The sequence below is a fragment of the Delphinapterus leucas genome, chromosome 2 (genome assembly GCF_059928025.1).
Source record: "Delphinapterus leucas isolate spDelLeu-1000000601 "Yukka" chromosome 2, BTC_Dleu_Yukka2, whole genome shotgun sequence".
In the NCBI taxonomy this organism is placed as follows: Eukaryota; Metazoa; Chordata; class Mammalia; order Artiodactyla; family Monodontidae; genus Delphinapterus; species Delphinapterus leucas.
Genome location: NC_143130.1, coordinates 40,105,001 through 40,117,725, shown reverse-complemented (window position 1 = coordinate 40,117,725; position 12,725 = coordinate 40,105,001). Strand labels below are relative to the sequence as shown.

General features: G+C 45.0%; 1 protein-coding gene across 4 annotated transcripts in view; it reads right to left on the bottom strand.

The window, feature by feature from the left end:
• Nucleotides 1–10,950, bottom strand: part of CRTC3 (CREB regulated transcription coactivator 3) — a 99,825-nt gene extending 88,875 nt beyond the window's left edge. Inside the window, exons 1-2 of one of the 4 annotated variants that reach the window (XM_089906759.1) lie at nt 10,644–10,950; nt 3,052–3,150 (exon numbers count right to left, since the gene is read on the bottom strand). In XM_089906759.1, the coding sequence (XP_089762885.1) occupies nt 3,052–3,150; nt 10,644–10,775 (231 nt within the window). In that variant the 5' untranslated portion in view covers nt 10,776–10,950. Of the gene's footprint in view, nt 1–3,051; nt 3,151–10,457; nt 10,575–10,643 lie in introns of those variants that run through there. The other 3 variants (XM_022564048.3, XM_022564047.3, XM_022564049.3) reach the window with 3 other exon arrangements.
• Between the last annotated feature and the right edge of the window lie 1,775 nt (nt 10,951–12,725).

The window sequence follows — 12,725 nt, the reverse complement described above, 5'->3', positions numbered from 1 at the left end:
GAAGAACTCTACTTCTGATTCTGTTTATAGGATACATTGGAAAAGGCAAAACTACATATCAGTGGTTCCAGAGGCTGGAGGTAGGGGATGGGAATAGATTACAAAGGGATATTAAGGGAACTTCTGGGGGATGATGAAACTGTTCTGTATCTTGATTGTGGTGGTTAATTATACAACATAACCTGTAAATCTAAAGAAGGTCAATTGTATTGCATATAAATTACACTTCAAAAATGTTTGCTTAAAAAAAATTTATGCTTCTGGGATTACCTTTTTTTCTGTTTGACAAGAATCCTGGGAAGGAGCTCCTACTGGCCTAATCAGGGATAATGTGAGGATCAAAATAACAATAATAGTTATAGATTATAAACCATGGAAAAAAATAAGAAATCACAAAACCACAAATATAGAAATAAATAAATAAATGTATAAATTGAACGTTTGATGAGAATCAGGATAAAGTATCTCCTCACAAAATACCTATTAATTACAAAGGAGAAGAGTAACTTCAGAGTAGAGAAGACTGACAGACACCACCTTAACTACGTGATAAAAGTGAACACCATGAAAATGAAAAATCACCCACTTAATGGGATACAATAACAGAACCACCTTTGGCTATTCCTGCCAAAGATGTGTAATCTGAATCCAATCATGAAGAAACATCAGACAAACCCCAACAGAGAGATATTCTAAAAAAGAACTGGCCTGTGATCTTTAGAAGTGGCAAGGTCACAAAAGTCAAAAATAATTTCTTTAATGTCAAAAATAAAAGATTGAAAAATTGTTCTAGACTGAAGGAGACTAAAGACAATGTATGTGCTCTGAACTGGATCCTTTTGCTGTACAGGACAGTAATGGGACATCTGGTGAAACCCGAATGGGGTCTCAGGATCAAATGGTAATAATGCATCACTGTTAATTTCCTGATTTTGATGGTTCTATTCAGGTTATGTAGAACGGCCTTGCTTGTAGGAAATACACAGTGAAGTATTTTGGGTTGATAGGGCATTAGGTCAGCAACTTATTCTCAAGGGTAAAAATACAGTTATTTTTACTGTACATCCAACTTTTCTGTAAGTTTGTGATTGTTTCAAAGTTTAAAAATTACTCAGAGAAAGAATCCCGGGAAGCCCTGGGTCTGTCACTTCATCCCATCCCCCAATACACAAGGAAAAGGACACTACAGTACATTCTATATTGCTCTAAAGTTGACAGGAAAGTACCACAAAATCGGGATTTCAAACACAGCATATCTTGACAAAGTTCTATCTTCTGAAGCATGAAATCCAGCATAAAGCAGAGATCTACTTTATTTGGATACTTAATGACCCAATGGCCAACATGTAAGATAGTTTGATCTATAGAGGTAGATTTCTAATATAGGCAGTATTATAGTGAGATTCCAAACTCATTAAAGACAAGATTCCAGTGTACTAAGGTACAAATATGTTCATATAGTACTTTTTCTAATCACATTACATTTAAGAGTTCCTATTAGCACTCCCAAATGGAAGTATCCATTTAAATAATATTTCTGCTTTACGGGGACATCATCAAACAAGTGAACCAGATTTCACAACAAAGAAATTTAACACTGAACCTTAAATTGTATAATTAGAATGTCAGCCTCCTAATTATTCAAAGACTAGGATATCTAAATCTAATTCAGATCTTAAAAACAGTACCATATACCACTGTCTAAATCACCAATTCCACATTGTTTTGAACAAGGCTCTTCACTAATATGAATGATTAAAGCACCCTATGACACTGCACTAATCTAAATGCAATATAGGGACTTCCCTGGTGGTGCAATGGTTAAGAATCCGCCTGCCAATGTAGGGGACAGGGGTTCGATCCCTGGTCTGGGAAGATCCCACATGCCACGGAGCAACTAAGCCCGTGCGCCACAACTACTGACCCTGTGCTCTAGAGCCTGCAAGCCACAACTACTGAGCCCACGCACCACAACTACTGAGCCCACATACTGCAACTACTGAAGCCCATGCATCTAGAGCCTGTGCTCCACAACAAGAGAAGCTGCCGCAATGAGAAGACCACGCACCTCGACAAAGAGTAGCCCCTGCTCACCGCAGCTAGAGAAAGCCCACGCGCAGCAACGAAGACCCAACACAGCCAAAAAAAAAATTTTTTTTAATTTAAAAATAAGTGCAGTATAGACCACTTATCTATGCTGTAGATTTGTCCTGTCCAGCATGGTAGAAACTAGCCACATGAAGGTAGTGAAACATGGCTGGTACAAATTAAGATGTGCTTTAAGTGCAAAATACACACCAGATTTCAAAGACTTAATTGAAAAAAAAGAATGTGAAATATCTCATTAATGTGTTTTAATATTGATTCTATGTTTAAACAATAATATTTTGGATAGATTGGGTCAAATAATTATTTAAATCATTTAAATAATATTAAAATTAATTATACTGGTTTCTTTTTCTTTAATGTGGCTACTAGAAGTGTTTAAATGACATATGTGACGCACATTATATTTCCAATGGACAGTGCTGCCTTAGACCATTTGTGAAATAACACTCTTATGCTGCAGTAACCAGGAAAAAGAATAACAATGGACTTCCCAGAAGAGCACTGAACTGTATCTGAGCCCAGTTTATCTTCAAGATCTAATCTTTTTTTTTCTTTTACTTTTGGCTGCGTTGGGTCTTCGTTGCTACACGCAGGCTTTTATCTAGTTGTGGCGAGTGGGGACTCCTCTTTGCTGCAGTGCACGGGCCCCTCATGGTGCTGGCCTCTCTTGCCGCGGAGCACACGCTCTAAGCACGCGGGCTTCAGTAGTTGTGGCTCGTGGGCTCCACAGCGCAGGCTCAGCAGCTGTGGCGCATGGACTCAGCTGCTCCGTGGCATGCGGGATCCTCCCGGACCAGGGCTCGAACCCATGTCCCCTGCACTGGCAGGCGGACTCCCGACCACTGCGCCACCAGAGAAGCCAAGATCTAATCTTTTCAAGGAAAATTTTTGCTTCTCTTTTTACACTCCACTCAGCTCAAAGAAAGTAAGTATCTCAGGTACCTGAAACTCGGAGGCACTGCTCCGCAGCTGGCTCACATTGGGTAAGGATCCTCCATGGTACTGTGTAAGGCGCAGTTGCTGAAGCTTCTGAAATTGAACCTGGGAACAAAGACATTTCAAAGTTGTTGAGAGATGACAGCAAAGATCTGAAAGAAGCATCAAAGTATGGTGTTGTGTAGCGAAATGGTTCAAGAGTGAAAGTCTTGGCTTCAGTTTCTTCTCTACTTAAAACCTTCAGGTTTCCAGTGCTTTCTGGGTTTTGATTAGTCTATTTTTGGAAAGAATTTACCCCTGTGCTAAATGTCTCAGCCATGACAGTGAGGTACTCTTGCACGGTCTTTGAGTGTATGTGTGTGGAGGCACAGCAACAAAAGAATTTCTTAAAAAAAACTAAGCCACTGTCCATGACTCTAACACATTGACTATCTTCCCTTCTCCATGCTCTTTTCCAGTCTCCTTTTACATTTATGTGTAATAACTGCACAGTGGTGATCACAACATAGGTACAATCTTGCATGCTTACATCATAACTCTTTTCTATGATATTACATAAGCATTTTTAATGGCTATATGACATTTCTTCTTCTGAATTATTTCCTTAGAACACACTGCAAAGAGTGATTACTAAGTCTCTGGGTTTGGGCCTTTTGATGGCTCTCCATACACACTGCCAAAATGTTTTCCCAGAGGGTATACCAATGTATATATGAGAAAACAGTTTGACCAAAAACTCACTAACACTGGATATTATCATTAATTGGGGAAAAGAAGGAGGTCAACTGAACAGGTATAAAATGGTATCCCACTGTTTTAATATGCTTTTCTTCTGTAAGTTCTTCCTTGCTTCATTTTTCAAAAGGCAGTAAACTGGTTACAGTTCTTGTAAACCCCAGAGTGGTCCAATTTGGTCTTTAAGAGTTCTGCTTCTAAAATAATAAATTACCTCTGTGGTTATGTAACCCTTGGCACTTGTAATTCATGTAGGGAAGAAAGGGTAGATAGGAACTCCGAGGCAGGTTTTTACCCTTTCATTACTCTCTGTCTTTGCCTAATAATAATAAAAACTACCAGATATGAGCCCCTAAGATGAGCCAGATGCTGTCCTCAGACACTCTGCCCACTTTATCCCTAACCCTCTCAGCAATCACCAAGAGAGACCACATGATCCTGCTTTTACGAACGTGGAGACCCAGACTCAGGGAAGTTCAGACACCTGCCCAAGGTCACACAGCTAGAGGAGGCTGAGCTATGGCTAACTCAAAACCCACATTCTTATTTCTGCCACGTACCTTTCCTTTGTTCCATTTCTCTCTCAATGATTATACTATTCACAAGCTCAGAGAAAAGTGAAGTTTGGTTGACCAAAAGCATCGCTGCACCTTATGAAGCGCTCTGATTTTTTGTTTTTACATTTATTATGAAAATTTTCAAATACGTACAAAATAGAGACAAGTAAAATGAAACCCCATCTCTTCATCTTCCAGCTCCAACAATGATCAACTTACATCCAATCTTGATTCATCTTTACCTCCTCCATCACCCACTGCACTCCACTGAAAGAAATCCAGGCATCCTAGCATTCCATATTTCAATATGCATCTCCAAAGATAAGGACTTGTATCTGTTTGGAAGTTTTAAAGGCATATAAAACCCTTTGGCAGCCTTAACTTCCTTATACCCACTGTACTTGATTTCTCAAACATACTGCACAGCAAAACTCTATTAATCAAAACCCAGATCTGAGAGCCAAATATGAGAAGGAAGCCATGATGAGCTTTTCCCATCTATCAGCTAAGTTATAAAGTCTCAGCTTTTGATCTTGACATTCTCAACCAGAAGGATTTGACTCTCTATCCTTGAAAGTCTCTCGACAAAATTCTCAGCCCCCTTGATCTAAAGCCTTTGATTCCTTCTTGCATCAATCCATCCACTTAGTCACTTACATAAAAACGTTTAACTGTGTGTCAGGTACTGTGCCAGACGCTAACTTACTAAGATGAATATGTGCCAAAGTTCCTACCTGCAGGGAGTTCTCACAAAGGCTTCAACTCTTACCCAAAAGCCTTGACACTTCAACCAAGCTAAGTTCTAAATCTAGCTAGAGATTTGCCTTCAACCGAGCTTGAGGCTCTCTTAGCGGTCGTCCATATCTGCTGTCCCTACCAAACTGCCCATTTCTAGAGTCTTCAGAGACGGTTGTGCTACAGTAAAAAGAGCACTGGATTTAGAACAGGAAGACCTGACTTTGTAAACCGGAGCTCCCATGTGGTTGCACAGATTATTCTGCTGCCTACTTCACAAAGACGGTGGAAGGATTAAAACAGAGAACAGACATGACAGTGGTGTGTAAAGTGTACAGGTCTGGACAACTGCTCAAAATATTATCATTATTGTTGATAACCTCAACTACCTCCTAAACCCTTGAGTAATTCTGACACTTTTCTCTTTTGAAATTTAGAGCCATTGAGCTAGAAAGAAACTTAGAGACTGTCTTCAATACCATCATGCTTACTGATGAGGAAAATGAGGACAAAAGCCTGATTAGCCTGAGGCAGAGGTCATGGACTGGCAGGCGACAGGACATGGTTAGCCTACAGAGTTCTGTCTGACCCACATGCTACTGACCCACTCAATGTTTTAAATTTTTAAATTGCAAGAAGCCACAAACATCTGGATTTCCATCTTGTCTTGACTGAAAGATCTAATGACACTGAACCCATATTCTTCATGGCAACAGTGCGTGGAGCTGAGAAATGCCTGCCCCCTTAGACAGGGCTTGGGTTCTCCAGTTTGCCCGTGTCCTCACTGTACCCTGTTACTCCACCACTATGGCCCAAGATCAGCTACCATTTACCATCTCATTCCGTGCCCCTCCACTCATTTTCCTGACCTGCCTCACCCAGTACCTTGAGTTAGCAACTTTTAGCCTATAGTCACACACTTTTAGTGGAATTTTCTCCAATGTCTATATGAAATGAGATCTAAGTCTCACTAATTCCTTTTTGAAAAAGTGTTGTAGTAGTCAACACAATCCCAGCAGGCCTTTTCACAGAAATTGATAATTCTAAAATCTGTAGATGTGCGAATGACCTAGAGTAGCCAAAGCAATTTTTAAGAACAGTAAAGGTGGAAGACTTAAGTTACCTTGTTTCAAGACTGACTATAAAGCTATCGTAATCCAGGCAATGTGCTGTTGTTCAAAAGAGAGATGAACAGATCAATAGAACAGGAGAGAGTCCAAAAATAGACCGATGTATACATGGCCAGTTGATTTTTGACAAAAGTGTCAGAGCAATTCAATGGAGAAAGAAAACCGTTTTCAACAAATGCCACTGGTACAATTAGATATCCTAATGGGGAAGAAAAAGCAGTTCAGCATATAGACATTCAGTGTGACAACCATAATCAAACCCCAGCTCTGCCTCTTACCAGCCATGCAACCTTATGTCTCAAGTCTGTTTGCTCTCCTGCAAAATGAGGATCGCTCCAGATACACAGTCCACAGGGTTACTGTGAGAACTACATGAGATAATGAACGTAAAGTGATCAGCACAGTGGCTGGCAAAGAGATAACGCTCCATATTCAGCCCAAATCTAATCTTTCTAGTCTCCTCTATTCCTGTCTGAGGCCTCACTATGCCATAACATATCTATTGTTTGTTTTAATATAAAAGTAATAGTTTTTCCCAAATCCCCCAGCAAAATTAACACTCCAGGTTGATGTGCTATTGATCGTGTGGTTTCTCCACACTACCAGTGGTCCTTCAAAGCCAAACTTCGTGAACAAGTTCCCAACCCTGTCCCACTTCCTCCATTCAAGGCCTCAGTGCCTCACAACCTCCCTTCCACCCAGCACACTGTGGACGCGGTGGCTCCCACCAAGGTTACCAATGACCTCCACATGACTGGACCAAAGAACGAGTCCTTATCACATCAGACCAAGTCAGCAGCACGGGGTTCGGCTGGTCCACATCCCCTCCTCTTAACCATAATCCTCCTGGCTCTCCTCCTACCTCTCTGGTTGCTCTTCAGTCTTCTTTGCTGGCTCCTCCTCCTCTACCTCCCCTTTAAATGGTGGAGCTCCTTGGGCTTCTCCTAGGCCCTTTCCATGTTTCACTCTATGTATAGCAGGGGTTACAAACTCAAAAGCCTACGGGTGCCAAGTATGGAAGATAAGTAAGCAAAGCAGCCCAGAATCACTGTGAGGAAACCATAGGGAGTGACGGGGACTGTGGCAAACTGAAGGACACACCGTGCCCTGTCTAAGGGGGGCAGCAGCTCTTCAACTCCAGGCAATCGCTGCCATGCGGAAATGTAGGGTAAGTGTTGTTAGATGATCTCTTTTTTCAAAAGAAGCCAGAGTCCAGATTTTAACGTAAAATCACAATATTCACTGTTGGCCCTAATTGAAGAAAAAAAAAAATCAGAGGGCCAAATTAGGCCACCAATTTCTAAGATCTTTTCTAGAAATTCTTCCTAAACAGCAGAATCTACTCCTGCTGCTACACACCAAAGATTCCCACTAGCCTAGACTTCTCTCCTGAGCTCCAGGACCATATATACAACTAACTGCTGGCCCATCTCTACTTAAATGCCTCCCAGGCACCTCAAACTCAGCATCTCCTGACACTGAGTCAGCTCCCGCCTTGCTCCTGCCAGCGCTCCCTCTCTTAGCGGAGGATACCCTGAAATGGCTCAAGTCCGAAAGCTGGGGATCATCCTTGAGTCCTCCCTCTCCCTCACCTCCCTCATCCATTCACCAAGTCTGGTCCTTTCTACTTCCTAAGTATCAATCTGTTCACCTCTCTGCCTCCCTGTTGCTACCACCCTTGCCAATGCCACCATCACATCTCCTAGACTCCAAAGCATTTCCCTGCTACCTCCTCCTCCGATCTATCCTATATTCTGGAGCTAGAGGCATTCTTTCAAAATGCAAATCTCCCCTGGTTCAACCCCTTCAATGACTTTCCATTGTCCTTAGGATCAAGTCCCAAATCCCCATGAATGCCTCATCTCAAATTACCCTCCTCATCCCCTTGCTGAACCTCTGTCCCCTGTGCCTAAAACACTCTCCCCTCCCTCAACACGCGAGCATATACCCTCACATGCCTTCCCCACTCCTACTAACCCTTTACGCCACTAGAAGAGGTGAGGACTCCCTATCATACATTCCCAACTGTTCCCCTTTCGTACTATTCATCAAAATGTGTCCTGACTTGTCAAATGAATGTCTTCCCCATTAAACCCTAAAATCTATGACAAGACACTACTATATCCCCAGTGTCCATCCAAACCCCCAGCACGCACTAGAGACTCAAAAAGTATTTGCTAAACAAATTAATAAGATGTTTGAAGCAAGGTACCACGTCTTCACCTCCCCCCACCCCTACACCCCCACTGGGGACTCAAGTACCAACAAATTAATGAATGAACAAAGGAACAGCCTCTTTCCAGGCATATCTGCCTCCATTTTTTTCCCACTCCTTATCATCCCAGGTACCACCATTGAACTGATCCTCCTAGCATTCTCTTCTCAAAAATTTTCCATTGCTTCCAGGTAAGGCTGCACCCCTAAAGCTAGAGTGAAAAATTCTCTATAATCTAATCTATCCCACCAACTAAACAAATAGGATTTAACTCCAACTCTGAAGGACTGACTCTGATCATATGGAGAAAAAGTCGAAGCCCAACAGACTCAGAAAGGAAAGAGTACCTAGATTGATTAGCGATATCTGTTCCATTTATAAGCATGCCCACCATGGGCTAGTAATGGAAAATCAGTATGTCTGCCATCTGATTATCAATAATGAACTGGATAGATTCTTCTCCATCTGAGATCTTTGGACCCTTGGAACATATGCTTGGGGATCTATGAGTTCTCTACAAGAAGTGTTTCAGTTTTATAATTTCATTATGAAAGTTACCCTTAAAATTTTAAATAAGCAAAGATTACTAGGCAAATTCAGTGTTAACGTTTGCCTTTGTGTGTATGAACACAGTGGAGCCAAGCAGTATTTATTATTTTACTTGCAATTGGTAGAGAGTAGAAAAGAAAACAGGCAGAATTAACATGTAAATAACGCCCTGTACAAGGTGAAGGACAAAATGACATCATAATTTTATAGCAATTAGAATAGAGAAAAGTGGTGGCTGAATTGAGTTATCATATGGGGCAGAGCTGATCAGGCTTGCTAAACTCAAGAGAATCTGAGCTACAGGGTTTAGCACACTATCTATATATATTTCTTCTCATCATGATAGAAATGTAAGTACAAGAGATATTTCACTTTCTCCTTAACCTCGCTAAAAGAAAACACCATCAAAAATATGATAAATGGCAAGTGACACCTAGCCTCAGGAGTGGGGGACATGACAGGCTGTGGGGTGAACTGTGGCCAACCAGAGAATACATGCTCCATTTGAGGGGGCAGCCATCACCCAGCTCCAGCCAGCTAGCTGTCACATGGGAAATCAGGATGAGTGTTATCGGGTCTCCCAATTTTAAATGTATATAAATATATATATTTAAAGTAGAGAGAAAGAACGAAATTTTGACTGTACATTAAAATCTCCAACTTTGATTTCTATGAAAAATCTCCCAATTCTGGCGACAGATTCCAGAAGTTTTCCCAAGCACCAATGGCCAAAAAATATCGCGTCTGCAGCTCAGCGAGCCAGGGACCACCAGTTTGCGACTCGGCTCTCAATTCTCCTTCAGGCTGCCCACAACCCCGCCCCCGCTTCTGTACATCCTCCCCCATCCTCCTAATGGTCCTTCAAGGTCAGCATTCAGGATCCTCAAGGCCTGCCTGCCCCGCTCACGCTGACCCTCGTTCTCTGCAGTTCTGCGCGGACACTCCTGTTGGCTCTCCATCCTCCACTGCCTCCCTCGACAGTTACCTAACCTCGCCGAGTGTTTGTCCAGGCTGGCGCCTTATTCCTCCTGGACCCTCCTCCGTCACCAGCAACGCTGTACACCTTCCCAGTTCTCATGAACCATCGGGGCTGAAGTCAGTAAACCGGACCGATACAGCACCTCCATGGAGGAAGAGTAGCGAAGTGCCACACTCGACATGTAATCACATCTCGATACCCAGACAGACCCCAAACCAGCCCGGGGCCGACCCTGGATTCACTGGTGCGCGGAGCTCTCCCGAAGGAGCGGGTGGGTGCCTCGGGCCCTCCACGCCGAGCAGTCCGGGAGGACTCGCGGGCGGTGGATGTTCGGAGCAGTGAGAAGCCGCACCGCCCGCCTCCGAGCTGTTTGTGATTTCCTCCCCGCGCTCCCGGTCACCCTCCCCCTTAGGCCGCCCTCACTCGGCGGCCCGCCTTCCCGGGCTCGGCCCCTTCCCATCTCCCCGTACACACTGCCCCGCGACCCTCCCACCTCCGCGGCGACAGCAAACCTCCAGCGGGTGTCGGAAGGCAGGCAAGCGCCGAGGCCGCGGCCGCGCCGGCCCCGCTCCCGGGTTCCACTCCGCGGGCGCGACCCCGCCCGGCCCCGCCATCGCCTCGGCCCCGCGACCTCTCACTCGCCGCGCGGGGCCCGCCCGCGGCTGTGGCCGCCCGCCCGCGCCGGCCCGGGCCCTCACCCGCGACAGGGTGAGGTCGGTCATGAGCTGCTCGAAGGCCCGCGTCTCCTCGGCCTGCCGCTGCGTGTGCAGCGCGATCTTCTCACTGAACTTCCGCGGGTTGGCGCTGCCCGAGCCCGGCGAGGCGGCCATGGCGCGGGCCCGGCGCCGGCAGGAGGGGGAGACGGCGGGCGCGGGCCCTGCGCCTCGGCCCACCCGTCCGTCCGCAGGCCGCCCCGGCCGCCGCCCGAAGCCCGTCCTCCGGCGCGACCCGGCAGAGGAGCCGCCGCGGCCGCACCGCCAGCGAGCGGCCGGGAGCGCGCCGAGATCCGCCCCCGCGCGCCCGGCCCCGCCCTCGGCGCGGCCTGCCCGCCGCCCGGCCCCGACCCGGCTCGGCGCCAGCCACCGGAGGGCTTTCCCCGGCGTCCCGAGCCGGGCTCGCGACCCGCCACGCAGACACTGAGGAAACCCCGTCAGCAGAGCAAAACGCATCCGACGTGAGGGAACAGCTAGGGTACCGTTTTTCCAAAACGCTCCCTCGTATGGACGTCCTGGCCTTTGGATTTATGTTACAACGTTAGAACAGTTTTAACATCCTTCTCGCCCGGCTTGCCTCCAGTTATGCTGCTTTCCTTCAGGGGGTGAAAACGGGGCGACCTACGCTTGAGCAATCCTCTCCCTCAGTTCCCACACTCTGGGGCCTAACGTCTGCCCTCCGTCCTCCGCCTCCCAGCCCGCTTCCTCCCTCGATTTGTGTCGTTGACAGTCCGCTCAGGCCCACCCAAGAAAAAAGTTACTAAATCTGGATCTCAGTTTCTAAAACCATCACCCGAGTTGCCCGAACTTGAGCCGTGGGCACCCTCCTCGCTCCTCGGCCCCGGCCCTTTTTCCAGGCTCTTTCTGAGCATCCGTGGCCTCTGCAGACTCCAGCTCGTCAGACGACAACTCCCCGTTTATAACTAGCTTCTCAGCCTCAACGGTTTTCTCCCTCTCCTGCAGCCCAGGAGCTCCTCTCCGTATAGATGTGGCTGTGTGTAAAGATGTCCTGGACGGCTCTGAGAGTGTGTCTGCGTTTTGTAAATTAGGAACTATTAGGGACACGCAGAAGAGTGCAGAAAATGATGTTAGCGACACCTACTCCCTCTACTATCAAGATTAAATGTATCAAAACATTTTGCTTCAGTTACTTGGTATTTATTAAAGAAATAGAAAATTAGACAGAAGTAAAACCCGACCCTTATTCTTTCTCCTTCCTCCCTAGAGATTGTCACTGGGCTCAAGTTGGTACGTATCACTCACATTCATGTTTTTACACTTTTACTACATACGATGTACGGCTCCACCAACTGCATATGAAATACCAAATTTGGCTTTAAAATTTACAAAAACAACATCATGCTGAATAACCTTTTGCAACCTTTTTCATTTACTATTGTTTTTGAAATTCATTTGCATTGATTCATTTGTTTTAATTACTGTGTAGTATTTCATTGTAGTTTTCATATGTCTCAGATTTTTTTTAGAAAATTTAATATGAGAACATATCTCTATTAGCTAGAGGTTAGCTTGTTTTATTAAGCATAATTGGATTTATTTTTTCTGTTTTATTTTGTGCCATCTACCATCCTTTTTCTTTATATTTTATTTTCTGCTTTCCTGTTACACTGGGTTCAGTTTCAGAGAACAGAATTCATTCTAGATAGTTTAAGTATAAAAGGGTATAGGGTATAAAATGGCTTAAGGACTTGTTTGGAGGGCTGAGGAAGCAGACTCCAGGTTGAAAGGTTCAGAAATGACCTTGAGAGACATGCTGCAGAACCAGGCCACGAAAAGAGCCACTGCCTCTTCTAAAATCTGGAAGCCACCTACTGAATTGGAGAGCTGTCACTACACTTGCCACCTCCTGAACCATATGAGAAGAAGCCACTGTAGAAAAGTCCGACAGTCCTCACCAATAGAAACAGCACATACACAGTCTCAGCTTCACTGCCACCTTACAAATCCAATAAGAGAAAATTGGCTTGGAAGTGCCAAAACTGCATCCAGAATTCTAGCTGCAATAACATCTAGGAAATGTAGCCTTTCAGCTTCTGAGATATAGGT